Source organism: Abrus precatorius, unplaced genomic scaffold, assembly GCF_003935025.1.
Source record: "Abrus precatorius isolate BTA unplaced genomic scaffold, Abrus_2018 Scaffold4, whole genome shotgun sequence".
Taxonomy (NCBI): Eukaryota; Viridiplantae; Streptophyta; class Magnoliopsida; order Fabales; family Fabaceae; genus Abrus; species Abrus precatorius.
The window spans coordinates 20372984-20400687 of record NW_020874384.1 but is presented as its reverse complement, the minus strand read 5'-3'; the positions used below and the strand labels follow the sequence as shown (position 1 = coordinate 20400687).

At 28.4% G+C, this 27704-nt stretch overlaps 2 protein-coding genes across 2 annotated transcripts; both read right to left on the bottom strand.

Annotated features, from left to right (window-relative positions):
* Positions 1-1714: 1714 nt before the first annotated feature.
* On the bottom strand, positions 1715-6680 carry LOC113865384 (RNA pseudouridine synthase 2, chloroplastic). Its single transcript, XM_027499883.1, has 7 exons — positions 6325-6680; positions 4992-5135; positions 4594-4851; positions 4273-4475; positions 3884-3962; positions 2069-2244; positions 1715-1976 (listed from the first exon to the last, which is right to left on the bottom strand). The coding sequence occupies exons 1-7, from the start codon at positions 6673-6675 to the stop codon at positions 1844-1846; spliced, it is 1344 nt and encodes a 447-aa protein (XP_027355684.1). The 5' UTR covers positions 6676-6680; the 3' UTR covers positions 1715-1843.
* Positions 6681-10601: 3921 nt separating this feature from the next.
* On the bottom strand, positions 10602-17713 carry LOC113865153 (probable nucleoredoxin 2). Its single transcript, XM_027499537.1, has 3 exons — positions 17452-17713; positions 13091-13585; positions 10602-11635 (listed from the first exon to the last, which is right to left on the bottom strand). The coding sequence occupies exons 1-3, from the start codon at positions 17590-17592 to the stop codon at positions 11006-11008; spliced, it is 1266 nt and encodes a 421-aa protein (XP_027355338.1). The 5' UTR covers positions 17593-17713; the 3' UTR covers positions 10602-11005.
* Positions 17714-27704: the final 9991 nt, after the last annotated feature.

The window sequence follows — 27704 nt, the reverse complement described above, 5'->3', positions numbered from 1 at the left end:
TAATAAAAGTGATACAGTTTTAAAAGGCGTGGAAATAGAAGTTTCAGAAAATTTGTTCATAGATTAAATAGGGACAGTTGGACGTAGCATCAACAATTTTATTCTTGAATTTAATTATAAAGCCTCAAAATTAATCATATATTTTAAGGATTAATTCGAATAGGTAAACGGTAACCTAAACTGGGTGTAAATATTTTTAAAAGTAAGTTGCTTATTTACTTACTTTTAAAAAGTAAATATGATGTCAAAAATTCAAAATATGATGGCAACTACGTATCTTAAGGATTTCAAAATCAATATTTTGAAATCCTTAAGTATACAATGTAAACACCCTCAGACCAAAGTATACTCTTCTACGCGCCATATCATTACTTGTATAGAGAGCCATTACTGAATTAATTTTAGCTTGTCTCTTTTAAAGTATCCGATTATGCTACAAAATGGAAATTGGTAGTTCAAACAATTTTCAATCGAAATGAATGTGCAGTTATGTCAACTAAAAATTTTACAGTAAAACTCCATAGTAAAATATTAATATTTGGACCAAATGATGGAATGGCTAACCAAGGGTTTTATAATGTGAAATGGTCGACACGGCAAGCAAACTTTTCTTTTATTTTTTCACCCGAGCTGCGAACCAAAATTTGTAAAACGATTAAGACAGGAGCGGGGTAACAGAACAGCCATTACTTTGATTGGTGTTTTTCAGGCTTTTATATTCCTAATGCTCAATATTGATAAAAATTTGTCTTTTGGTCTAAAGGTTGCCCTTTTTTTCATTTCAAAAGGCTATGACCCAAAATTAGATTATATTGCTTACACCTGAAAAGTATGAAGTTCTTTTCTGGACCTTGTTAGAATAGTATAGAATGTTTTAATATAACATCTATAAATAATATTAAAAATACACCAAACTGAAGAAAGTTTTCTTTGTATAGTTAGACTAGCTAGTTCAACCGATTACACTGAAAATTGATTTGGTCATCGGTCTAGACTACCCATGAAATTGGGACAGTAAAACCCCGGTCAAGAACCAGCTTAAATTGGTCGTTTTAGAAGAGAAAAAAAAAAAACCACTTTTCTCTCTTTTATTTTTTAAAATATTTTAATTTTGAAACAATTTTTAAAAAATAAATAAAGATTTGTATATGAGATCTATTTATAGATTATTATTATTATTATTATATTTTTTATCTTATAGGACATATAATATAACTCTGTTAATTTGAAATTTAATTAAATTTTATATAACTTTATATTAATTTATTACTGTTATATTATATTAAAAATATATAATTAATTATCACCCGTTCATCCTTGGTTTAACTATAAATCAATGAAATATGAACTAATGCTTTTACTGATTGAATCCGCAATCTAATTTTAAAAACAATACTCCGATTGTATTGATCAAAATTGTAATCAACATAAAAGTTATTATTATTATTTTATTTTTTCTACATATGTCATTGTTTTTAAAAAATAATGCGAAAAAGAAAAATCAGATAAAATGCAAATTAAGAAATTGTATAGATGAACAATGGCAGCACAGTGCTACAGGTAGTCCCGTGGAACTTCCATATTTGTAAAATGTATAGATGAATAGATATAGATTTTTATTTAAACAAATTGGCAAGGAATAATATTATATATCTAAAAATAGTAAGATTTTATTAAAAAAAAGTATTTATTGTATTAATAATAAATACTTTTATAATTAAAATCAACCCTCAAATGTTAACATTTTACTTTATTTGATAATAGGTATGGAAAAAAGATGCATAGCGAATTAATTTGAAAAGAAATCGAAACCTGCTAACTAAATATGAATATCACTCCCTCGTCATAAATTCGAACGGTTGGAAAAAGAAACCTTCTCACTACCAATTTCCCGTAGCTGGCTCAAAATTTCGTCGAAGTCTGCAGGGGGTTCGCATGAAAAGTGAACCTGCTCCCCTGTATGGGGATGCTGAAACCTATCAAACAATAGGCAAAACCTTATCAAGTTTCATGAATTATGCATTTAGAAGAGAACCAAGGTTTAACAAGTAGGCTGTTATCCTCTCACCCAAGAGTCAAAGCATGAAGGCAAGGCCTATCTAGCCTAGAAATCATTTTCACAATTTTGCTATGCGAACTCAGGGTTGTTCGAGGTCGTAGCAGTGACAAGACCATGCTTTTCGTCCCTCCGTACACCTCATCACCAAGCAGAGGAACCCCCAAATACCTAGCATGCGCACGGATCTGCAGAACAAGAAATATTGATTTTTTTGGGAGGTAATTATTACCAAAATCTAGTGGAATATTCTTCAAAAATTACACGTGATGAGGTTTTCTTTCTTAAAATTATTGGCAACTATCCCATCCATCTAAAAATGGTGTATAATTTTAAATTTTTTGGGGTGATACCTCCCAGATCTCCCCAAGCTGCCACTTATTGGCAAATCACTTTTTGGGATGATTTGTGCTCGGAGTAAAATTCTCAATTTGTTGAAAGTGTATTTCACCTATTTTAATCAGAAAACAAAAGGTTAAAAATGTATGATTATGGCTTTGTTTATAGCTCAAACGTGTATTTCGACTCAAATCTTGTAATAATGACCTTGGTAAGGTTTTCTCACTTTTTGAGAAGTTTTATGAAAAAGTGATGACCAAAAGAAACATTGATTTTTAGTTGAAAATAAAGTGACTTTTTTGATAATTTTTTTTTATTAAATTAGTGCCAAGGAAAAAACATGACTTTTTATCGAAATATTTCTATATTTCAAAATAAGGTGACACTTCAATGAATTTTCAAAACATGACTTTTGAAAAAGATGATTGTTCACAAAAGGTACAAGAAATAAAACATTGGTGGAAGATCACTTTGATAAAAGAACTCGATCAAGTTATTAAAACGTTGATTTTTGCTTTACTTTAAGGATTACAATTCTTTTGGCACTCTTTCTATTTTTATTTTGCTCTTTGCACAATGTTAGTTGAACCATTTCATTAAGAACACATTATAAAAAGCTTATAAAGAAGATCTAAAATTCAATCTTAAATTATTCTTAAATTTTTTTATTTGCTAAAAAATTCATCATAAACAATACTATATGCATAATATATCTAGTTTACTATCTTTAGTATATATAAAAAACATAAAATAAGAATTTATTACACTTTTATTGTTTCTTATTTTTATTCAAATATCATGTTCTATTATTTCTTATTTCATCAAATGAATTCTTGAAAATAGAAAGTTTTAATAAAAAAAATATTTATTCTATTTTTATATTTTTAACATAATAAATTTTTTTTTATAAAACTTTACTAGTTATAGTTATTTAAAATCAGTTTTAAGGACTGGTATTATAATTTTTTACATAATAAATTCAAATTACAAACCCTACCTCCAAATTTTCAATTGCAGTATAACCTAATATAAGAATCATATTTATCGTCTCCTCATACTGCATTAAGAGCACACGAGACTTACCCCCACTCCTCTGTTTTCTCCAATTTACCTCACACAGCCTCTCCCAGTAATATGTTCTGTCCACTTTACCCACAAAACAAACTTTCCTTTTCGTTTTCTTCAGCTTAAAAGACAGTTAATTATAAGTTCACTGACAGTTGTCTGGCCAACCATAAGGTTTCAAACAAGGTAAATTAATGTTGAATTTATGAGACCATCCGAGAAATAAAATGTAATTCTCTCATAATCTTTTTAAAAGAAAAAATGCATAAGGAAGTAGATCAGCAAATAAATCTTCAGATGCTTGTATCCAAACAGGGAAAAGCTATCATTTCAATTGCTCCAAAAATCTGATTCACACATTAGTGAGATATGAAATCGTAACATGTATGTACCATTTCTCCAAAGTTATGTATCATGAAGTACCTGATGTGTGCGTCCAGTTTCCAACTTCCACTCAACCAATGAACAACTGCCCCCAGCAAGTATCTCAATTACTTTGTACCTGACAGATGGTAAGAAATCAAATTTTAGATGAATACATGCCCCTAGTGTGGTACTTGTTATGAAACCTTAAATATACCTCATGGGCATTCTGCCATATGGAAGAAAGTAAAACTACCGTAATGTGATGTAAGGGGTTCATATTATGTGTACATAAACCCGTTTAAAATTATCCAGTTATTTATATCAATATTTTAATTGATACATTCCAATTTTCACAATAGTCAAATATGACCAGAAGCATATAATATAATTCACATTATTTAGTAAACAACTAAATATAAATGAAGTGTAGAAGGACCAAAAATCACCTACTAGCAGCATGGCGGGCCTTTCTAGAATTAACTGGTCCAGCTACAGCAGTCATGCGAATCCGGTTATTAAGATCACGGCCAACTGGAACCTCTACACGCCCAGCGACAGGAGTGGGTACCCCAGCAGTAAGACTAACATAGACCCTCTTGATGGTACGCTGCTTGAATTGTTCTGACAATTTCATATGTGAATGTTCATCCTGACATCAAAGCATACAAATAAGAGGTATGAAATCAGATGTCAATCTTTTCAAGTATGAATTCCCATTCATTGCTGTAGTTGGGCACTAGTGGTAGGGTAGAAGATGCAAGAAATACCTTTGCAACAACGAGTAACCCGCTAGTGCCTTTGTCCAATCTGTGTACAATTCCTGGGCGAACTGATGCCACAGAAAGTCTAGAATGTAACTGTTCACTAGAACTTGCCTCAGAGCAGTGGCCAACAAAATCATCATCAGAATCTTCTCTATCTGAAAGAGCTTCCTCTTTAGAAAGTTCAAAATTTGGAAGGTTGCAATGGTGAAGAATGCCATTGACAAGCGTCCCAGATGTATTGCCAGGTGCTGGATGCACAACCTAGGTAAGAGGCCAAATAATGAAAATGTCAATGTCAGTATTAGCTATTCCATTAACAAAGCCTTGTGAACATTTCTCGCATGATCGGAACACTCGAGTTAAAAAGATAGATGAGTTTTACAATTCAAGCTCAAAATTACCATGTGTGCAGGTTTATTTATGACTAGCACGTGATCATCTTCATAAACTATATCCAAAGGGATATTTTCTGGCACTGCCCTCAACTTCTGCAACTCTGCGATTGTGCACTTGATCTCATCCCCAACTTTGACATTGAAAGAAACCTGCTCAACCGTCACCAATTAAAAGATGTCACTGATCCATGCAGCTCAAACACAAACTAATAGAGGAAGAGTGGACACTGTTAAAAGCTACCAAAAGATAAAACAGATCAAAGTTACTTCAAATCAGTATAAAAGTCATGATTACTTATTCAAGAATTAATATCCTCACAACAGTTCACCAAAATTAATAATCATCCCTCCCCATACCTACACATATCGTTTAATAATAACAACAACAACCAAGTCTTTTCTCCCTAAGTGAATATCGTTTAATATATTAAACTAAAATTAAAAAATATTATACAATAAGACAATTAAGTTGATGACATATCACAATTGTTAGAGAGTGTATGCTTCTCATTTTAAAACACTTAATCCTGTTGTACTAATTGTTTTGTCTAATGTCATTGTGATTTCACCTTCACTAGTTTCAAGGGCAGTCGATCATTCTTTAATCCAACACGTTGTAACATTTTTAATTAATGATATTTGTTTTGTTGACCTTTCACAGTTTATTTTAGTATTAAATGGCATTTTGTTTTATTAGTTTGTCAAAAATCTGGTACAATAAAAGAAAAGCACATTTCATTTAAATAAAAGGCAGGTAATGAATGCAAGTATGGATACATGTATTCATAGGATAGAAGGATAAACTCTAAAGTTGCTACCCGTGCGAATATGACTTTGAGAACGAGTATTATTTTTTGTTTATTCATGTAATACCACCCGGTCGTGTATTATATATGATACAATACTCAAATATTACTCGTTGTCATCCTTATTTAGGTCAGTATTACAGACTTAGTTTCACGAAACTACACGTTGTCATGTTAAAGAAAGGCAGAAAGCCAGTATTACAAACGTAGTTTCAAGGTCAACAAGGAAACACCTCCAATTTGTGAGCATTATCTATATAATAGAAATATTTTCTAAATTATAAACACAAAGCACATTTCACATTCATCAATAAACGAAGCATAAGCAGGGGATCTTCCAGGACTGAAAGAAGCAAGTTCATAGCAGCGTTCAAATAGTTAAATGCAAATTAACTTGGAAATTCCTTTTAGGAGAAACCACACATACTTGCACACACAAACCGATATAGTCGCATAAACATAATCGCAATTTCTCGCAGTACTATATTAATGCAGCTTCAGAATCTAATGCATGAACTCGCCCTTGAGATTACCTTATCAACCACACGGCCATTGACATGAACGAGTCCCGCTTTGATACTTGATTGCACACGCGCCCTACTGATGCCGTTGATGCGAGAAGAGATCCAATTATCGAGTCTAACTTTTCCAGATCCGATTCTACTATCGACAGTCTCCTCCAATCGCACACCGGAGAAATTCAATTTTTGCTCTTCATCGGAGTCTGAGTCGCCAGCGAAACCAGAACAAGCGTTCGCGGTGCCAAAACGAGATTTATAGTTTGTAGGAGCAGAGAGAAAGAGTGAAGGAGAAGGTGAGGTTTGTAATCGGAATGCTATCGATGTTAAAACACGGCAACATCCGCAAGAGTGAAGGGAAAGCATTTCTTTTCTTTCTATTTGACTACTACTTGTTCGCTTTTCATTTAACAGATGGATAAATTAACGACTTCTTAATTGGGTTGGGTCAAGTCCAAAGAAAAGATTAAAAAGACAGTACAGTCCTTGCCATTGTCAATGAGCGCGAAAAATGGCCCATTAACCCCCTAGAATCGTGACACAAAAACTCTCTCTATCCTTGGGGAGCTATACTCGAAATTCACATGGCAATAAAAAATAAAAGAAAAAGAACTTACCGCCTTAGCGACAATGAAAAAAGGTATGTTAATGGCAACAAATAAAACTTGGCAATAAAAGGTGTATGGTTGGCTCAATATATTTTAAGGAAATAATCTCTTATTTTTATTAACTTTTTGAGAGAGTCTTAAAAACACATGAATTATTTCTAAAGTATAATTTGTTACTAAACATTTAAGTCAAATAAATTTATTTGTTTGAAAACAAATGCATAGCAAAATTTACCGCAATATTTTTGGTATAATAATACTTCGGTGAAATTTTCTCAAGATGCTCAAGGTCACAATCCTTAGCAACCTGAATATCACAACGAACCAGAAGAAAAAAAAGTAAATAAAAAAGACAAAATAAAAAATATGAAATTAGTCAATGTTTTGTAAAGTGATAAAGTTAATGAGATGAAGGGTTATATGACAAAAGAAAAAAGGGTGTGACCATAGCCAAGTCATGACATACCTCAAAAATCAATTCATTGTTCAGGCCAAAGAACATTACTTTGAAATCAATTGCTATTACCGCAAAGATAGCAAGGTATTATTAAGAAAACGATATTCATCCCTTGATTTGATGGAAAGCCACGACTGGTTACATTTACATTCTTTGAGGAAACTGCAACTGTGCATAAGTTGTCTGTTAACAATAATCTATACCTACGGTGTCCAATCAACTAAAATCTGTTGGGACAATTAAAACTTCCAACAAAAAAAAATCTTTCAAGTAAAGAATTTTTGTTTATTCTGTTCATTATTGGATCCGGATTATCTCGAGATTGCATGGGACGTCTTCAGCGAACACTCACGATGGCTTGAAGGAAAGTCTCAGCATGCAAAACCCAAAAACTGTCCCTTTAATGCAAACCACAAACTTCTCTTTCCATTGTTGTAGTTAGGTTTGTTCACACGATGGAAAATAGCTTTGGGCTAAAGACATCGCTCTACCTAGAATTTAAGCCACATCATATTGTGGCAGGTGCCATTTGCCTTGCTACAAAGTTCTTGAAAGTGAAGCTTTCATCAGATGGTGAGAAGGTTTGGTGGCAAGGGATTAATGTCACACCACGCCAATTGGAGGGTTGGTGTCATCCCCTCAATTCATTTGCATGCTAAGAAAATTTATTTGATTGGATTGCCTTGTGTTTGCTTTGTTTAATGCTTTAAGATAATTTCTGCCATTGTTGCTAATCTAGATATTTTTTCCCTGTTTCCTAATCAAGTTGGGCATTTTCTTGGATCTCTTGTTGAGCATCAAATGTACTGTCACCTTCTCTGTGGCCTTAGGAATCGTGACTATATAAATGGAATTACAACCCCTTATGCCATAGATTTTATCAAAGCATTTGGTCCTCTGAAGTCCAAGTGGGAGCAGCTATGCGATGATCTTGGACGTGGATTTTTGAGTGATGAAATCTCAGAGGTGCCAATTAGGGAAGCTGTATCTAAGTTACTTGGTGGACCTCATCCAGAATTGGCTGATAAAATAAGGTTAATCTACGAAGGTGAACTGAGGTGGAATTGTGTATAGATTGTGGCCAAATATTCGTTATATAAAGTGTGTTACCACCACTGGAAGCATGAAGCAGTACTACCAAAAGCTCAAGCATTATACAGGAGAGGTGCCTATTTTAGGAGGAGATTACTTTGCTTCAGAGTTGTGTGGATATAAATTTAGATACAAATTTCAAATTTGTATTATATTTTATTTTTAAAAATAGAAAACTATTTTTAAAAGACAAATTAAACATGCTCTTAATTTCAGCTTGCACTTAATGGTGCTACGAGAATTGAGATGGTTGAGTTTGAAAGTTTCTTGGACCATGAGTCAAGGCCAAAGCAGTTGAAGGTATATGTAGAATTTCGTGAGGAATCTAGTTTTTTGGAGGATAAACTGGAGGAATCATTTATAACTTTTAGAAATTGAATTTCATCTCTCAAGAGTGGCATGGGAGCTTTGTACAGGTGAACTCTGGAGTTACTAATATTCATCCTAAGGCATTTGAACTTCAAGAACACCAGCAAATGTTTGCATCATCTTGAAAAAGATTCATATTTTAGACCCAAAAATCAAGAAACATTGTTATTTAAAAATTCATTATAAATAAAAGAAACTCACAATTTATTTAACAATTTCAATTCCCTCTCACCATCGCAAAGTGATTTCAACACATGCATTTGAGCACAATGCGAATTCGAAATTGCTCAACCAACGTCAACCCGATTCGGTCAAGGCTCATTTGATCCATTTCTTCTGTATCCCAGAACCAAAACAGAGAATAGGCGAGATATCTCCAAAACAATTTATATGGTATTTCTCGGAAGTGAAAATGCAAGATCAATCGCATCAATGGTGAAACCATACGTCAGAAATCAAGAAGCCAGTTATAGGAGGGAATACTTTAGAAGTCGAGTAAAGGTGAGAGCTAAATATATAGCCAAATAATAATCTCCCTTGTACCAATTCAAATTGCCTCACCGACTTATTTCATACCGACTTTCTTCTTTCTTTTTATTTTATTATTTTTATTGTATGTCATTAAATATATAATAAAAATTAATAGAAAAACTATACATAATAAAATTTTCTATATACTATTATTTTAAAAAATATAGAATTTAATATAACCATATTAAATATTATAACATTTAAAAATACTATTTATTATTTATTAATATATCTATAAATATATTAAAAAATAAGTTTTATTTTTATCGACACCAATATTTATGATTAATGATTATTTATAATTAATAAAGAGAAGCGACCAACTTACGGCTGCATGGGTTATATTATTCTTACACTGTTTAATATTTTTTATTGAATATTATTCTATATTAAAACTAATTATTGAATTAAAATTTAAAAATTATTAGATAATTTAAATACATTAAAATTAACAAGATATAAAATTTAAAAAATAGAAAAAATAAAATTTACTTATATTTTCATAATTATTTAATTTTAACAAAATTTAATATCAATAATTTATATAATATTTAAATACAATTCAATAATTGAATAGATAATAATTATATTTTATATAAAATGATTTATAATATAAAAGTTAACGTAACTCCTAACAATGAAAATTAATCTCAACATTTTTTAAAATACAATGTTATGATTCAATTTTATTGTGTATGAATGATATTTTATCAGAAAATACTATTTTAACACTTGATTTGAGTGTTTATACTAAATATTTTATATAAATTAAAAAATAGATATATTATAATTATATAGAGTGTCTGCTATAAATATTAATCCAAATATTAAAATAAAATTACTTACTTTAGTATTAAACGTCTCTTTATAAAAATTTACAATAAAAAATATTAAATAAAATGTACAATATCTAATGAACTTTTTTGCTTTAAAATAATTAAATAATTAAAGTTTCTTTTAATTAATCATTTAAAGACAATTCTTAGCTAGCAACATTTTATTCCTTTTTCAAACGTGATAGTAAATAAATAGCATATTCTTCTTCAAATCCAGGGAAGTATAAAACTCCGGTTGTTGTGTCTAAAATTGAAATTTCCTTAACGACAGAAAAACATATTACCTTTGCCATATTGTTGGATAACCTTTTTCTCCAACAAATAGTAATGTTAGTTTAATTTTAAGTTAAATTGAAATAAATTTAGATTATTAAATACAATTAAACACAAGTATAAACTAATTTAAATTTCATATTTTTAATAGATACTATACTTTTCGTTAATAAAACCTTAATAGACAACCAATGACTCACTCTTAAACAAAATTAATTCTAAATTAAAATCTCTTTCTTTACTGTGTTTATCAAATTTCCACACATCAATGACATCATAAAGGAGCTCACAAGTAATTTCCGTGTCTCCTTTCCCTTTATCACTGTCCTTTTCTTTCAGTCACATAATAGCAACAAGAAGATATTCAACCACAAAGTTATGTAATTAATCTAATTAATTCCAAACAGCATTCCAGCCCCCGCCGAGTCTTAGATTAGGATAAACAACTCAAGGGCTACTAACATTCAATTAATTGGCATAGGAAGCTAATCCCCATAAGTAGAGTTTAACGGGAAAAGCCAGAAACGTCATCACCTAGCCACCGAGATATTGTCACGTTCCACAGTTCTGACACACTTTGGGTGCACTTCATAGCCACACTGGAGACACTGGTAGGCCCAACTGGACCCTTGTTCATCACAAACACAACATATAAAGGGACCTCCTCCGTTGCCATCTGACACCAAATTAAGATGATGGCGATGCCCTTCATGATACACCAATGTAGGAAGGCCCTTAGCCTCCTCTTCTAGTTGTTTCTCTAATTGCTCCACTTTGGCATCGGTAAAAGGGTAGGCATTTTCTTGGTACAGGTTTATTAAGTTCCTACCATGTATGGTTATTGTTTTACCATCAGGGCCTATAATTACCAGGCAAGGAATTCCTTGTACATTAAAGTGTCTAGCAAGGTTTTTGATCTCTGGGTCACCAAAAGGCAATGCTAACCAAGGCATGCTATTGTAGTAGGAGTCAAAAGAAGCTTGGTCCCGGTCACTGGATATCAACACAATCTCAAAGTCCTCCTCTCCTTTTTCAGCTAGCTCTTGCCTTATCTTTTGATAAACGGAAATCAGTTTGGGAGTGAACTTGCCGCATGGGCCACACCATTCGGCTGAGAAGTAGAGTCCAATAGTTTTACCCACTAGGGAAGCAACAGGCACCTGTAACGGAGCAACACCGGTCACTACAAGAAAACTTGTTGATTATGAAGATAATGATCAATTATCGCAATAACTATCATAAGATGCATTGTGACATTTCTGTAACGAAATTTTAAACTTTGACATCTTGTCATTATAACTCAAGTCCTATTATATTAATGACCGGTGACTCATCTTGCTAAAAAACACTTAATAATGACAAAATAAATCATCGTTAAACCAATCAATAAAGATTATTCATTCCTCTCTTTTATAGCTTCTAAACATAAAAAAAAAACTTCATTTTTTAGTATAAATTGATTTATTTGTTTTATAGCATCTCATTAATGACACAGTTAAACTGATTATCTTAATTAATCAACATATTCTACGTAGTCATTCACTTATTCTACGAATAGTACTTTCTAAATTATTTACGGTGTGTATGAAATAGTTTATAAAAATAACAGAGGTTATGAAAATAACAATTTTTAAGTTTTTTATACTTATATTAATAAATATTATGATCAAATTTATAGCATAAATTCCTTCTGCAAATAGAATAAGCATTAAACTAGATTACCATCCAAATAAACCCTTGTTAAATTATATTTACATAAATATAATGACGTCCATAAAGAATTTTTTTTATGTTATCTATGTTAAAAAAAATTAGACTGTCAATTAATTAAAATAATTTCTAAAAATAACTTTTAAAGTAATTATTATAAAAATAAAATATTTTCAACTGCAAAACAATTTGTGATTATACGACATATAATACAAAAATTTAATTACAATAGCATTCTATTTCAATTAATTTATATAAAATACATTAAGTAACACAACAATTTACTTTTCCGCAATTGTATATATATTAAAAAAAAATTTGCACAAAAATATTATAATGACTTTTGCATTTGATTAATTATTTGTATGTATTGAATGATTCAAATATTTAATTTTTATTTATTAATAATTTTTCATATTCATGAAGAAATGCTTATGAAAAAAAATATGTATTTTGCATAAGGATGCATATATTAAAATTTATTTAATATTTAGCAATAATTAATAAAGATATTAATTATTGAATATTATTTAATGAGAATTATTTTTAAAATATTTAATGATGATATATAGTAAATGTGGAATATAAATCGATAAAAATGTTTCGCTCGAAAGAATTTATGAAAATAAATTGTGATTTTTATAAATTCTATAATTTATTCTTATAAATTTATATATTAAATGTATCATATAAATTATCTGAAAAAAAAAATACTAAACAAGCATTTTAAATCATATATCCAAACTCATCATTAATCAATAATCACTACCATCTTTATTTTACAAAACGCATTCTCTTAAATTTAATAATATTTTACCGCTGAATAACAAATCATTGCTGTAACAATTAGCAAACGTGGAAAACAGTAGCATGCAAGCGAATGAGACAAAGGTCGAGCGATTTACCTGTTTGAGTGGCGCGTGACTTAAAACATAATCACGGTCGCGGTTTGCTAATAAATTAGTGAGGTTCTGATTTTCAAGCTTTGCTTTGTCTTCCTTTTGCAGCTGCTCCAACCTCTCTTTACTGAATGGATAGGCTTGGATTCCATAGCGATAAATAAGTTCGACCCCATCACGAACTGTTCCGTCCTCTTTATTGTCGTCAGGTTGCAAAAAAATTAAGCACGGAATGCCTTCCACGTCATACTTTCTGTTCAATGCTTTCTTTGTTTCCAAATCAGAGAACGGAATTGCAAGCCACGGCATGTTTCCATAGAAGCTATTAAAGGCATTTAAGTCCTCATCCGAAGACACATAGACAATCTCAATTTGAGGGACACTGTTTCTGAGCTCCTCGTAGATTCCAACTAATAGTTGGGTGAATCCACGGCATGGGGGGTACCAGTTAGCAGCGAATAAGAGACCAACTACTTTCCCTCGAAGATCAGAAACATGAACCTGCATCCCCGAATTACAACTACTACTCAATAGCATAGCAATTATCACAATAAGAAGCTTAACTTTTACCGCTATTATTATCCCATAGAATCCTGTTTTTTTCTACTCTCGTCTATATCTGTATTTGTCATTGCAAACTAATTGTTTTGAATATTTTATCAAGCCAAGCTGCCATTCAGCAGAGTAAAATATTAACTATCTGTCAAAATGATATTCTTAAAAAAATCTTAAATGTCTAATTTTGATAACCTTCGAACAATTAAATTCCTAAAAATTAATATCTTTGGTCAATTTAACTTATACATTTATTTTATAAAATAATAAGAAAATAATTAAAAAGATGCATAATAAGAAGACATAACAAAGTTCAAGTAAAGAAACTATTTTTTTTTTATAAACTTGATAATCAAATTAATTGATAATGTCAATTTCAAAAAAGAAATTAATATTTCACGCTACAAAATATTGTATTTATGAGCAAAATAGAGTTATCAATACGAAGAAAAACACGGACACAACACACAAGATATAGATATATTATTTATGAGCAATTTTAATTTAAGTCTAAGTCGATATTATGAAAAATCTCACTTTTGATCGGCAAAATTTTAAAAAAATTAATATTAATCCTTATTACTGATAACAATATGTTAAAGCATGTGTCCAACAAGGTAAAATAATTTCCACCAGTCTCTAATATATTAGAAAGACCAAAAACTAAACAAAAAAATGAGAATCAATATCAAAAGAAAATCGATGGACCAAATCTTAAACTTACAAAATTATAATGATAAAAATCAAAACTATAAATTTGTAATTCTTTAAATAATATTATCCACTTTTGCAATATCGTCTGCGAAAAATTTCACCTCTACCATTTGATTAACAAAAGCAGCAAAATATCTCGAGGCATTTCTGCACAGGCAATACCCGCATCGCAGTCCCGAGCGTGGTTCAAGTTGCTCTTGTAGCTAGATGTGGCACACAGTTAGGGTAAAAATGGGTCGTACCATGTTAAAGTTCACAAATTTGTCCTATTTACTTAAATATTTTTAAGACATTTATTGAATATTTCACCTAAATTTTGTTAAAAAAAAATATTCTGTATTATAAAATCTTTTAAACAAGACTCATCTCATCTTTATATAGATTCATGAACCTAAACTTTATATATGTGAACGGACCTAAAACCTTAAATAAGATAACAAATATACAATTTTAAGATATCACAGTAAAAATCCAACAATAATAATGTATTGACTTGAACTACCATGTAAAATCCAAAGGTGTTTTTAAGTAGCGCTTATATCACTGAACATTTCTCTGAAAAACTTGAGTCAAACACACTAAATTTTATATTAAATACGCCTAAACCCCGCCATATGCCTCGGACGAAAATTCTTTGAAAGAACAAACAAATAAGGACATCACGTGGATACGAATTCGTACGTGTCACTGGCATACCAGAGTCATAACCGTGCCAAACACCGGTAAGGTGCCTTTCCAGCAGATGTCCATGCTTCTCAAGGGTCAAATTACAAAATTGCAAATAATAATGATGGCTTCATACGGGGGAAAAACGTCAAGACCCATAGAGTAAAGGTGACATGCGGGTTGGGGGAGAGGGGGGATGATATATATATATATATAGAGAGAGAGAGAGAGACAGAGACAGAGAGACAGAGAGAGAGAGACTCGTTTCTCCCTTAAAAATGAGATACATTTAAGTTCAAGATTCAGTACTACTTAGAAGAAGGTTCGTAACACATTTCCCTTGACTCATTCATCAAAACACCTTTAATTATTGATAAAATTTAGGCGAATTTTACTAAATAATTTGAAATTGATCTTAGTCAAATCCACATAAAATTTATCCAATAATAAAATATATATTAAAAATTGTGTTACCTCCTCTTATTCAGAATTCAGGCATACTCAAAAGAAGTTGGACGAGTTGAATCACACAGACAAAGAAGCACATAATGATATAAAAGTAGGGGTACTAAGAACAGAAGAGAATCCAGTGCTATCCGAAATCGTGAAAGTGATGGGCCACCGAAATGGCCCACTGGTTTTTTTTGTGGGAAATAATGGGCCACCTGTACAACTCAAAGCGTCATAGCTAGGACTAAGCTATAGGAAATTGTTTAGGTGACACTTGTCCTTCGATTAGAATGCTTGGTCCTCCACGACACACTGAATGGGACTACAAAAATTGGGCATGTGTAGCTCGTGAATGCTCGGCATCTATGATCTTACTAATCAAGTAACTACATGGCTAACAATAATATCATCACCCTTCATCTTCATCCTCAATCCAGTATTCACTTTTAAAATAAGCGAAATGGTTTTGTACAATCATGTAGGTGTCTAAAGAGTATAGACCAGTACATTATCTTAAATGCTGGGCAATTAACCACCTTTCTTCATCAACAAAATTAATGAAGGCAATTATGTTCAGTACATGGGGTGGTTCACTAATTAGTCTAAACGTTTGTTTCGATAAAAACTTAAAAATATATATATATTTTTTGCAATAAAAATACATATTTCAGATTAATTTATATAGTAATTTTAATTATATTTAATTACACAACTATTTTATTAAAATGATTTTTATTCGACTTTAGATCAAATAATAAATGACTAATCAAAATCGTAAGCTTAGTTTGTCCGGAATGGTTTCACAAAACTAAAGAGTAAAGGAATATATCACTGCCTAAAAAGCATGTAGAGGACAAGCCCCCATTAGACAGCACAGCATAACCTTGCTTCTCTCACAGTTTACTTATACCCTACCTTGCTAGCTAGTAGCTCCCCCGTTTATTTGGGTGATAAAGGATTCAGACGGGTCGGATTCTCATCTGCTGTTAGGTAATTTTATCCATCCAATTAAGATACGAAAGCATAAAATATATACATATTTTACATGCACGTTTGCTGTTGACTAGAGATCATAACCAGAGCTAGTTTTTCTGAAATTGGGGAGTCGAATTCTTTAAATAAGTTTAAACTGATGGTTTTTAAACCCTAGAATATAATTTTTAAGGTGGAAGATAGGCTGCGCTAGAGTTAGCTTCAATCCTCATCATAAATTTTGGCGTTGCAAATGCTTCTAATACATATAACGGATAAATTCATAAATCTAGAAATTTGGTACCCAAAATCTCTCCGGGAAACCCAACTGACAAAATTATGGGTATTCACTCCGACCAAGATTGGCTCAACAAAACATCTGCCTAAAGATATATGAAAATGATGAAAAATTGAGGACAAGAACAATTAATAATGACATTCTCTTTTTTTTTTGGAATTTACCAAACGCGATTGAACATGATAAGGTCACCTGCTACCGGCTACTGCACAGCAACCAACCAAACAAGGTTTTTTCTTTTTCTTTTTCTTTTTAAAGAAAAATAATAATTCCAAACAAAAAAAACTGCAAGACGTTACCGAACCAAAACTACACCAGAAGCCACAGCAAAGAGCTTCAAACAAAGGAGAGCTGAAGGGTAATTAAACAAACTAAGATTCATATCAATCATACATCATCTGCAAATTGTTTCCTGGTCATCATCGCTTACTTTCTAAGGAAGCTATTGTTGTTTTTCCGGCTAAATACAAAAAATTTGGACGGCCATAAGCAAGTCTGACCAAGATATACCAAGCACAAAAATTTGGAATCATATAAAGATCAAAATAATATATATAGGATGAAAGAGGGGTCGGACCAGTGACCACAATCTAAGACAAAACACGAACTAAACAATAGAAATAGAACCGTAGGAGCATACTTCATACTTTTTGTTTTCAGCTACTAATTAACCAAAGATAGATGAGACAGTAGGGAGAGAGAGATAAGGAACCTGAACCCCCGTGGGAGAGAGTAGGTAATCACGATCTTTGGAAGCTAAAAGGTGTGAGAACTTAGAGATTGAGACTTCCCCAGAATTACCATTACCCCTCACCATAACACGAGTACTTCCATCCTTCATCTCCGTCCTCATCACTCACTCTCTCTCTCTCTCTCCCTCTCTCTCTCTCCCTCCTTTGTACCAGTCTATTGATGAAAGCACCGCGAGGAGAGTGGAAACTCCCCATACACAAACACCCGACACTTATATTCATGAGAAGTCGAATCGTATTCTTTCCACATCATTACATCCTATGCATCCACAAATCACACATCAACACCTTCGCACGTAGCATTCATCCGCACCCCAAGATAATGCTAACCTACACCGCATATACATGGAGAATGATGATGCAGCCTTTCTGATTGCCACGATCTCATTCATGTGCGGCTTGACTTACTTAAATTGAGTCAAGCTGAAGCGCCACGTGTATGGTGGTGATTCCCGAAAGGAGTGTTATTATTATTAGTGGCTATCTAGCAGCGGTGATATAGAAGGTCCGTGCTGTCATAAAAGACTTTTGAATTTGAATTTATTGATGATGCTTGATACGGCAAAATCCTTCTTCCAACACCTGTCACTACTTTAATTTCTTTTCCTTACTTTTCTATCGCCTCCCATCTTTCTGCCAAAGCCTTCATAGCTTAGCCGTTGCCGTACTAAGCAGTTTCTAATGTCCAAACAACTTCATACTATATCTCAGTATACAATTTTATTAATATTTTTCAGAATGAGTATGAAAAATTATCCAATCTAAACTGAAACAACTCCATCTAAAATTAATTTATTTCATTTAGAAAATTTTAAAGTAATTTTTATCCCTATTTTCATTTCTAATTTTAATTTTAACTTTTTTCTTTTTTTCTTCAATTATTGCTAAATTATCATAAATGTAACTATAAAAATTATTATAAAATTACACTGTAGTTATAACATTATAAAATAAATTAATAAAATAATTATTATGATATAAAAATGTTTTATTAAGTCAATAATCAAAATAATATTTCATTATATATATAATGATAATAATAATAATTATTATTATATTATAGAATATAAAAATTTAATAATTTATTTTTAAAAATTTCTCTATAACCAATTAATAATTATATGTTGGTATGGATTTATAATATGTAAAATAATTTAATTATTAGCAATACCAACTATATATTCTTTTAATATGATATATGTATATTAAAAATTTATATTACTTTGATCTTAAATTATAAAATTGGTTCATAATTTTGGTCATAATTTTATTTTCATCATCACATCCTTCTCTCTTCAACTACTATATACATAAATATAATCAAAATAATATAGGTATATGTATGGGGTATAATGTAATAAAATATTATAATTATTTTATGTAACTTTTGATAACATTTAATTATCATAATCGTAATAATTGTTTACATTATGTAAGTATAGTTATATCCTTATTTTATAATTACAAACTTGAATTTTATTTTATTTTTACTGTTATAGTGATTTGTGAGTAGATGATAATCTTAAAAATTATTTTATCATTATATTTTAATTAAATTTACAATTAAATAAATATTTTTAAATGACTATATATATATACATATATATATATATATATATTGAAAAGTATGTTATTAATTTTTATAAATATAATTATTTTTTTCTGCACGATAATTAAATATTGTATTTTTAAAAAAGAACAGACGTTTAGATCCACTAGTTCAAATAATCATCCACTTAAACAAAATAATGTTGTATTGTATATAAGAACGAGATAGACAGAGAGAGTTTCGGATTGATTAGTTTGAAAACCGGTAAACTTAAACTTATAGATGTACGAATCAAAATTAATCAAATTTAATAACTTAATTAAATCTTCTTGATCATGTTTAATTACTAAATTTTTCTTAACTTGTTTGGTGACAATTTTAAAGGATTGTAATTATAACGCGCAAATGCATCAAATGAATACTGGTTTATCACTGCTTAAATATAAGCAAACTTTTTCGCTGACGTGTTTTTGCCAGGGAGTGTTTGACTATTTTTCAAAATTATTTTTCATAACACGATTGCTTGGTTTAATTGTTACTTATGGATGACAATAGGTAAAGTACTCGATGTGCACCCGTAAAATTTACCTACAATGGGTAGTGTATTTACCTGCTATACGGGTACGGTATGAGTGTGGGTAAAAACTCACAAATTTTAATGGGGATAGATGCAGGTATGGGTATCTAAGTATCCACCCGGCTCCATACCTGCATACATATATATATATATATATGTTTGAATTTTATTCTACAATTATGAATTGAATTTTTGTATTATTATATTACTTATGTGAAGTTATATAAGATTAATATAAAAATATATTTAACAATAAAGTAAACCAAAAAATTTATTTTGGTTTATATTTTTAATAGAAAAATTTATTTACTATTTTATATCATTTAATTAGGTTAACACAATTTAATTATTACATAGTTAATATGAGATTGACTTTTTTTAAAATATTATTTATATATGACACACATAAAATATTTTTTACATAAATATTTTTGTTAATAAAATCATATTGATGTTTAAATCATAAAGTGAATGATAAATAATAAATACATTATAAATATTTTATAAATTTTACAATCACCTACTATTACCGTAAACTTATTATTTATTAATAATATTTAAATTTTATTTTTATATTTTAATTTAAAATAATATTTTTCTATGCAACATATGTATTACAAGCACAACTATAATCTATTGAATCTAAATAATATTATTCTTACTATTTATTCACATTCAAATAAGTTTTTGAAAAGATATAAATATAATAAATTATTGTTAATTTTTATTTGTTAATTTTTTAAGATAAAAAAGTATATTTTTTTAATATACACGTATATTTCTTTATTATAAAATTTTATTGTAACTATTTATCTTTTATTTAAATTCTTTTTTTTTAATTTATATACATTATAAATATTTAATTCACTAAAATAATTTTTCAAAAATTTATATTTTTGATAAAATACTTTCGTATAGTATATGAGTTAAAAAATATTAGTATTAATTTATATATATATATATATATATATTATGTTATTTTAATTAAATCTATTATTTTTCTTACAATTTCAAATTCAAAAGTTAAAAAAAATATTTTATGTATCAACTTTCTATTGTTAGTATTGACTTCTCTACTTTAACTTTATTCTCATTCTTAATGTTTGTCTCACTAAAACTTAATAACTATGAAATGTTATTCATTAGAGTTAGTTATTAATGCCGTCACAAAATGTTACTAAGTAATCCTACACGAAGGGACAACCATTGTACAGATCTATTTCGTTGTCGTTCTGACATTACCAATCAATCAAATCTCACACAAAATAGGATTATCACTGACAAATAACTTGTGTGTTTAATTTTGCTTATTGTTTCTAAGAATTTTAGTTTAGAAAATTATCATATTGAGATACATTTAACATTTATGATCTTTGAATATTTAGTTTTTATCTATATTTGTACCTTATTCGACAACTACATATTAAATTTTTGTATTATTATGCTACTTATGTGAAATTATATAAACATATTTTTCTTTATAAATATTTTTTTCTCAAACAAACGCGAGTAATGGGTACAAGACGGGTATGCGGGTACCCAGAGGGTACGAGTACGGGGATTAATGTTCATACCCACTCAGGTATGGGGCCGGGTACGGGTATTTTTTTAAAACGTGGGTATGGGAATGGGTACTGTAGTACCCTACCCACTGCCATCCCTAATGTTACTTAGTAATATACATGTGCTACTAACAAATAATTTTTACGTAAAAAATGTAGAGGAGAAAATACTTAATTTACTTGCATTACAATGGAATGCAATAAAATAAGAGGCAATTTAATTAAATTTCACTAACTTGATTAGAATTCCGTCTGTAATTTTAAGGTCTTGAAAGATATTTGTCCCGGAAAAGTTGGAAAACATTCTTATGTGTTTAACGAGAAATGATAAAATTGTTGTTTAGCAATAAAAACTATTTTTAAAATATTCATCACAGTAAACTTATGTTTTTTCAGCTTGTTTGTTGAAATAAATTAATATATTTTATACATTTCAAATATTTTAATTCTATTCTATTTATATATGAGTCGAGATTTAAAAATTGAATTATCTTATTATACTTAGCCATTACCTGTCTGAAAAGTGTAAAAAATTAAATAAATTTAGTAACGTAGAGATTCCAAGGCATGTTAGATTATTATGATTTTCGTTTAACTAATATTTATAATATTTCATTTATACATGTGTGTATATATATATAATAATCTAAATATATTTATACACTAACATTATTTAATATATTGTATATAATACAAAACTGATAAATCTATTCCTATTTCATTTTATATAATATTTATAATTATACATATATTAAATTTTATATAATTTACATATTTATAATTATGTGATCTTAAATTTGATAAAATATAAAATAACCCATTTATTAAAATAAAATAGAATAATAAACTACTTATTAACTTTATTTTTTATAAAGTATTATAAAACTAACTTACACAATAAAAATGTTCAAATCGACAATTCAATTGATTAATTTTGCATTTACAAAAACTATTAAATAGAGTCAAGTATGCAAAGCTATTACCATATCCTAACTTATTATTAAAAAGCGGGTAAACATTTGTCTATTTATATATGTTTTCAAGCGTTTAACTTTTATGAATCTTATACTGACTGACCAGTGATGATGAATATTCAATTCTATATATAGACCTTGAAAACTATATATATATATATAACGTATCTGAATAAATACATGTAATATAAAAATAAATATAAATGAAAATATACGATTTTAAGTTTAATTTAGATAATGTTTTATCATTATATTTTTAAAAAATTAAAATAAAAATTTTTGAATATAAAATATAAACGACTGTAAAATATTACATTTTAAATATATTTAAATTAAATTGTAATACAAAACGGAAGCAATAATAAATTAAAATTATATAATTATATTTCAAATAAAATAAAATAATCATACTGAAGTGATAAAGACAGTTTATCAAACAAGAACAGAGTTTATTAATTTAATTTAATAAAATCATATTTTTCAGCTTAATATGACATTATCATATTACTCATTATCATTAAAAAAAAACTTAATAAATATATGAATGTTGCTAATCAGTGTCGCAAGAACTCTGGTTAAAGATTAAAAGCGTTTTTAATTAAAAATAACAAAAGTAACACATTAATATTGTTTTTTAATATATTTTATTTTTTATTAAGATCGTCTTAAAATTGCGAATCGATGTTTATTAAAAATCACAATTAAATAACAGTAAAATGAAATTCTTATTTAATAAACTCTTTTTGTATAAAAAAATTTATATAATAAATCGCATCTTGGATCCTTTTTGCTGATGTATATACTTTTCTGGACTTGTATTTACGCTCTGTAACATTTGGGTTGAAGTGTTCCTTGCATTTTGTTTTTAATATTATTATTTTGCGCATAAGAAATTAGATTTGACAGAAAAATTATTGACGTAAATTAAAAAACATATTTTAATAAAATATATAAAAAAATTACTAAAATTATTGAGAATATATAAAATTATGAACTATTTTATTATTATTTTAATTCCAAGAGCATTATATATATATTTAAAATTTTCCAATTCTCAGTCCGCACGTCAAACTAACGGTATTGGCTGGTTAAAGAGTGCTACATCCGCAAGGAGGCATGGAATGTAAAGAAACTAAGGTCTGATTCTTCAACAATGAAACCATGGAAAGTTATACTTGTAAAATAAGGAAATTTAGAGCAATAGGGGAAAGGGGATATGCGTACGGACGATAACACGTATCATAGCAGTGGGACAAGTGTCACATGCTGCTCAGTGGAAGTTCTTGTCTTTCCCCAATAATTCGGATGATGGGACCCACACCATAATAGTTGAAGCTCACGTGTCCTTCGAAACCCGAAAAAGCCGAACCCATTTTTTGCTAGATGTCCGTAAACTGCAATGCAAGTCACAAGAGGAAGACTCGTGTAAGTTGTTTGCGGCACGGAAGGCCTCGGGTATGTATGATTGGGCAAGAAATTCGGTTCGGTTCCCAACTTCCAATATTAGTTAAGCTGTCACGCATTATCTATTTGGTTTCGCTTCATCCATGCTTAAAGCCAAACTATTCTAATTAATTATACTACACAAAAACGTCTGAATATCAACTTTCAAGACTAGTTTTAAATTTTTTTAAATATCCATTGAATAAAAAATAGTAAATAACGATTCTTTTTCAATAATAAACATGAGAAAAAGTTATTCTATATACCGATTATTCAATTAATTAGTTGATAATAAATTATTTGTTTAATTGATTGAAACAAAAAATATAAACATTTAATTACTTAGTTAAATAGTTGGTAACAAATAAAAAGTATAAAACAAGGAAAACTTAACTTAATATTCTACTAATGTAAAATTACTTATTTTAGTTATTTAATATATCTCAACTAAAATTTTATCAAATATATCTTATTCAATCAATTAATTTTGTAACTATAAAAACTTTCAGTTACAAATTATAATTTTTTAACTAAATTCATAATTACAATTTTAAAACATTTAAACTAATTTTATCAAATTATTTTAGATTTAACTAAGGACATAAATACATTATTTTCTTTTACTACATGTATTAATCTGCGCAATAAAATTATTTAGAACTATCAAATAATTCATATATAGCATCCGTAGTCATGCTTTTATATACATTCACCAGTTTCATATCGTGCTTTATACCTGAAAGCCCAGCTAGCTTATTGTTAAAAAAAAAAACTAGCTAGCTACAGGGATTAGAACACACAAAGGACAACCGCAAAAATGCGTATACTTCCAGCTGTTCAGCAAATTCAAAATCGAAAAAGTTGGTCCCCCAACAAAACTTTAAATTGTATCTTACTACCGAAAAATGGTAACTCTTACTATGCCAATCAACTTTTAGTCCATCGTTGTTAACCTGTCACTTCCCTAAGATAGTGGACCTTCCATTTCTGGTACTCAATATGTACTAGTTTTTACTGGTATAAGCATAGGTAAAACACTCTAGTTGAAATGTTGGTAAATTGGAGTTGAAGTTCAGTATTTTGCCTATGAAGAGAATTGCGTTTGCTTGTCGAACTTAAGCAGGTAATCCTGGTGAGGAAATCAAACACGCACATAAAGACACAAAGTTTGACTTAACAAACTTTAGTTTAGTTGAAAAATACGAATATATCATAAAATTTATATAACATGATAAATCTTTAAAATTATTACTTGATTGTAATATAACATGAAAAATTAATTTTAAAATTAGTATAAATTAAACAAATTAAGTCAAGAGGACACATTTTAAAATTTTAGTCATTGTAGATATAATAAAATGCTAAAACTTACTTAATTATTTTGACATTCTAATTTGTATTAATTAGTGTAAGAGTTTAAAACAATATTTGGAAATGCTAAAAATACCGCTTTAATGTGTTTTTGAGGTGTCATTCTTTACATTTTCGCTCTTGTAGCAATGTTGGAGCATGATGTATAATATCCAGCTTGTTTGCAGGTTAAAATTTCATATTTTATTAACTCTAGCTCTCAATTTATTAAATATATTCTTTCAATTAATATCATTTGAACAACTTTTTAAGAGTTCAAGAATAATCTTTACTAGTTTGTGACTACTTTGAAAAATAAAATAAATTATTTGTACAGGTGAGATTTAAATACAATCCCTCTTATTAATTGATCAACTTTATACATATGGACTTAATAAAATCTTACACTATTGTCATATTTTTGAATTAATATTTTTAAATAATTATAGTATCAATTAAATTACCGGTGATACTGTTTGTTAAAATAAACGATATGCCGACATATATATTTACATAATATAAAATAAAATATTTTTGGATTTTATTAATATATACCTTAAAAAAGTTGATTAGTGAATGATTAATAAATATTTTTTTATAAAAAAAATGTGATAATATATATTGTAGATTATGAAAAAGTGTATTAGTATAATTTTTTTTAGTTTTTATTTTTCTAATCAGTATTTTAAAGTTGTTATCAACATTGATAAAAAAAAAAAAGGTACTTGTCGACACCCTAAACATTTTTATGGTAACATTGTATCTAAATTAAACTCTTGACACATCTTATACATGTGTCAGCATGACATATTCAAAACATATACTCCGTAAGGTTAATTTAGCTGAAAGCCCAATCCAGAACCAATATATTCAAGTTGTCTAGAGTCACGTCCAATAAGTAATTTCAATCTATAGGCAAGATGATTCTCTAAGATTGTTAGTAATGACAAATTATAATCATAAAAAATAATTACAGAGATCTCAATATCCAAAGGTTTAAAGTTACGAAAAAACCAAGCTTCAATCTGGTATGGTAGACTTAAATGTATGTTTGTTGCAATTACAAGAATCGAAAACCGAACGAATTGCAGTTTGTAAATAAAAGCATACAGCACTGTTGCTTATTACACTTAATCTAATGCAAAAGTTACAATTTATCATATTAATTTTAAAGTAAAATTAATTTTAATAAAAATAAACTAATATTATCTTTTAAAATATAGCCTGCTATTATATATTACACCATTTTTTATATACGTTAAAACTAACGTGATATATATTTTTTAAAATATATTAAAATAGTTTATTATATTTTATAATTTTGAAAAAATTTAATACAAATAATTAATGTAATAGTAATTATAATTAAATCTTTTTATATTGCATGAATATTATTAAATTAAATTAAATTAAAATTTAAGAAAATAGTTTAAAATATATTACTTGACTATTTTATATTTAATAAAAATTCAAAATAAATATATAATTATTAATAATAAAGTTTTATTTTATTAAATAAAATTAAAAATAAATTATGAAAGTTTTAAATTTAAATTAATATTGATTTTTAAAATAAACACATATTTTAAATAAAATACTTAGTGTGATAAATAAAATAATCCTTCAAAATGCTCTCATTTGATAATACTGCTGCTAAAGATATTCCTATTTAAAATTCTCTGAGAAATATTTTTGTTCAATGATTAAATTGTCATACATAAAATTATTAATATAATTATTGATGTGTATTTTTGTTAACCTGAATCTTTAAGACTGGGTTTAAATATTTATAAATAAAAAAATTATAAAAAATACACATTTATTATATTGAAGTTATAAAAATATAATAAATATTTTTTTATTATTAATTTTTAATCTCTACTGTTGGTATAAATATATATAACTAAGGAGCTGCAATCTCTTCCGTCTGTTTAAAAACAGGGCCGGGGTGCACAAAAAGTCCTAATTCATGCATACTTCTTACGCATCCTAATAAGATGTTGTTTATAAAAAGTAAAATTAATCAATTAATTCACTTAGAAGTTAGAATAGTTTAAACAAATTTCATTAAATATTATAATTTTTAATAAAAATGTTATTTATTATTTTCTGATTGTGTATTCTTAAATTATGAAAAAATTATTTATTATTCTTATTTTTCATATTTATTTTATTTTACATCTATTTTTTTTTAAATCTTATTCTCCTTTTTATCTTTCTATCTTCATTTTATTTTATCACATCAACCATCACATTTTTTTCCCTTTCCATCCGACTCTCTCTCTACACATCTAACATCCAAATCAGCGTCAAACAATATTTTTGTCCTATTTTGCTGTGTTAGTTGAATTTTTATTTATAAATTTTATTAACCCTAATGTTTAAGATTAAGTTTAAATATTTATAAATAATTTTTTTTATAAAAAATATACAATTATTATGTTAGAATTATAAAAATATAATAAATAATTTTGTAATAAAATTTTATTATTATTAATTGTTTATCCTTAATTTTTAGAGTTGAATTTAATAAAAAATTTATTTATTTATAAAATATAAATAGTAGACAACGGGACAGAATTGTTTCTTATATTGAAAAATAATTTTGTTAAAAATGGAATTTGAAGTAACATATCAAAAGCATGTAATAAATACTGATACTTAATTTGGATACAGCAGAAACCTCGTGTAGTCAAAATGACATGAAGTAACAGAATTTAATACAAAGCCAGACGGGAGTAAAGTCTGTAGATATTTA

Bases quoted from the DNA above. Each gene is read 5' to 3' on its own strand.
- LOC113865384 (XM_027499883.1), bottom strand. From the start codon at position 6,675: ATGCTTTCCCTTCACTCTTGCGGATGTTGCCGTGTTTTAACATCGATA. The intron at 5,136-6,324 runs GTAATCTCAAGG...ACGGTTGAGCAG, and splicing joins ATGGCCGTGTGGTTGATAAG to GTTTCTTTCAATGTCAAAGT. The intron at 4,476-4,593 runs GTATTTCTTGCA...CTTTGATGTCAG, and splicing joins GGTTACTCGTTGTTGCAAAG to GATGAACATTCACATATGAA.
- LOC113865153 (XM_027499537.1), bottom strand. From the start codon at position 17,592: ATGAGGACGGAGATGAAGGATGGAAGTACTCGTGTTATGGTGAGGGGT. The intron at 13,586-17,451 runs GTTCCTTATCTC...TCGGGGATGCAG, and splicing joins TCTCTCCCACGGGGGTTCAG to GTTCATGTTTCTGATCTTCG. The intron at 11,636-13,090 runs GTAAATCGCTCG...GCTCCGTTACAG, and splicing joins GTCACGCGCCACTCAAACAG to GTGCCTGTTGCTTCCCTAGT.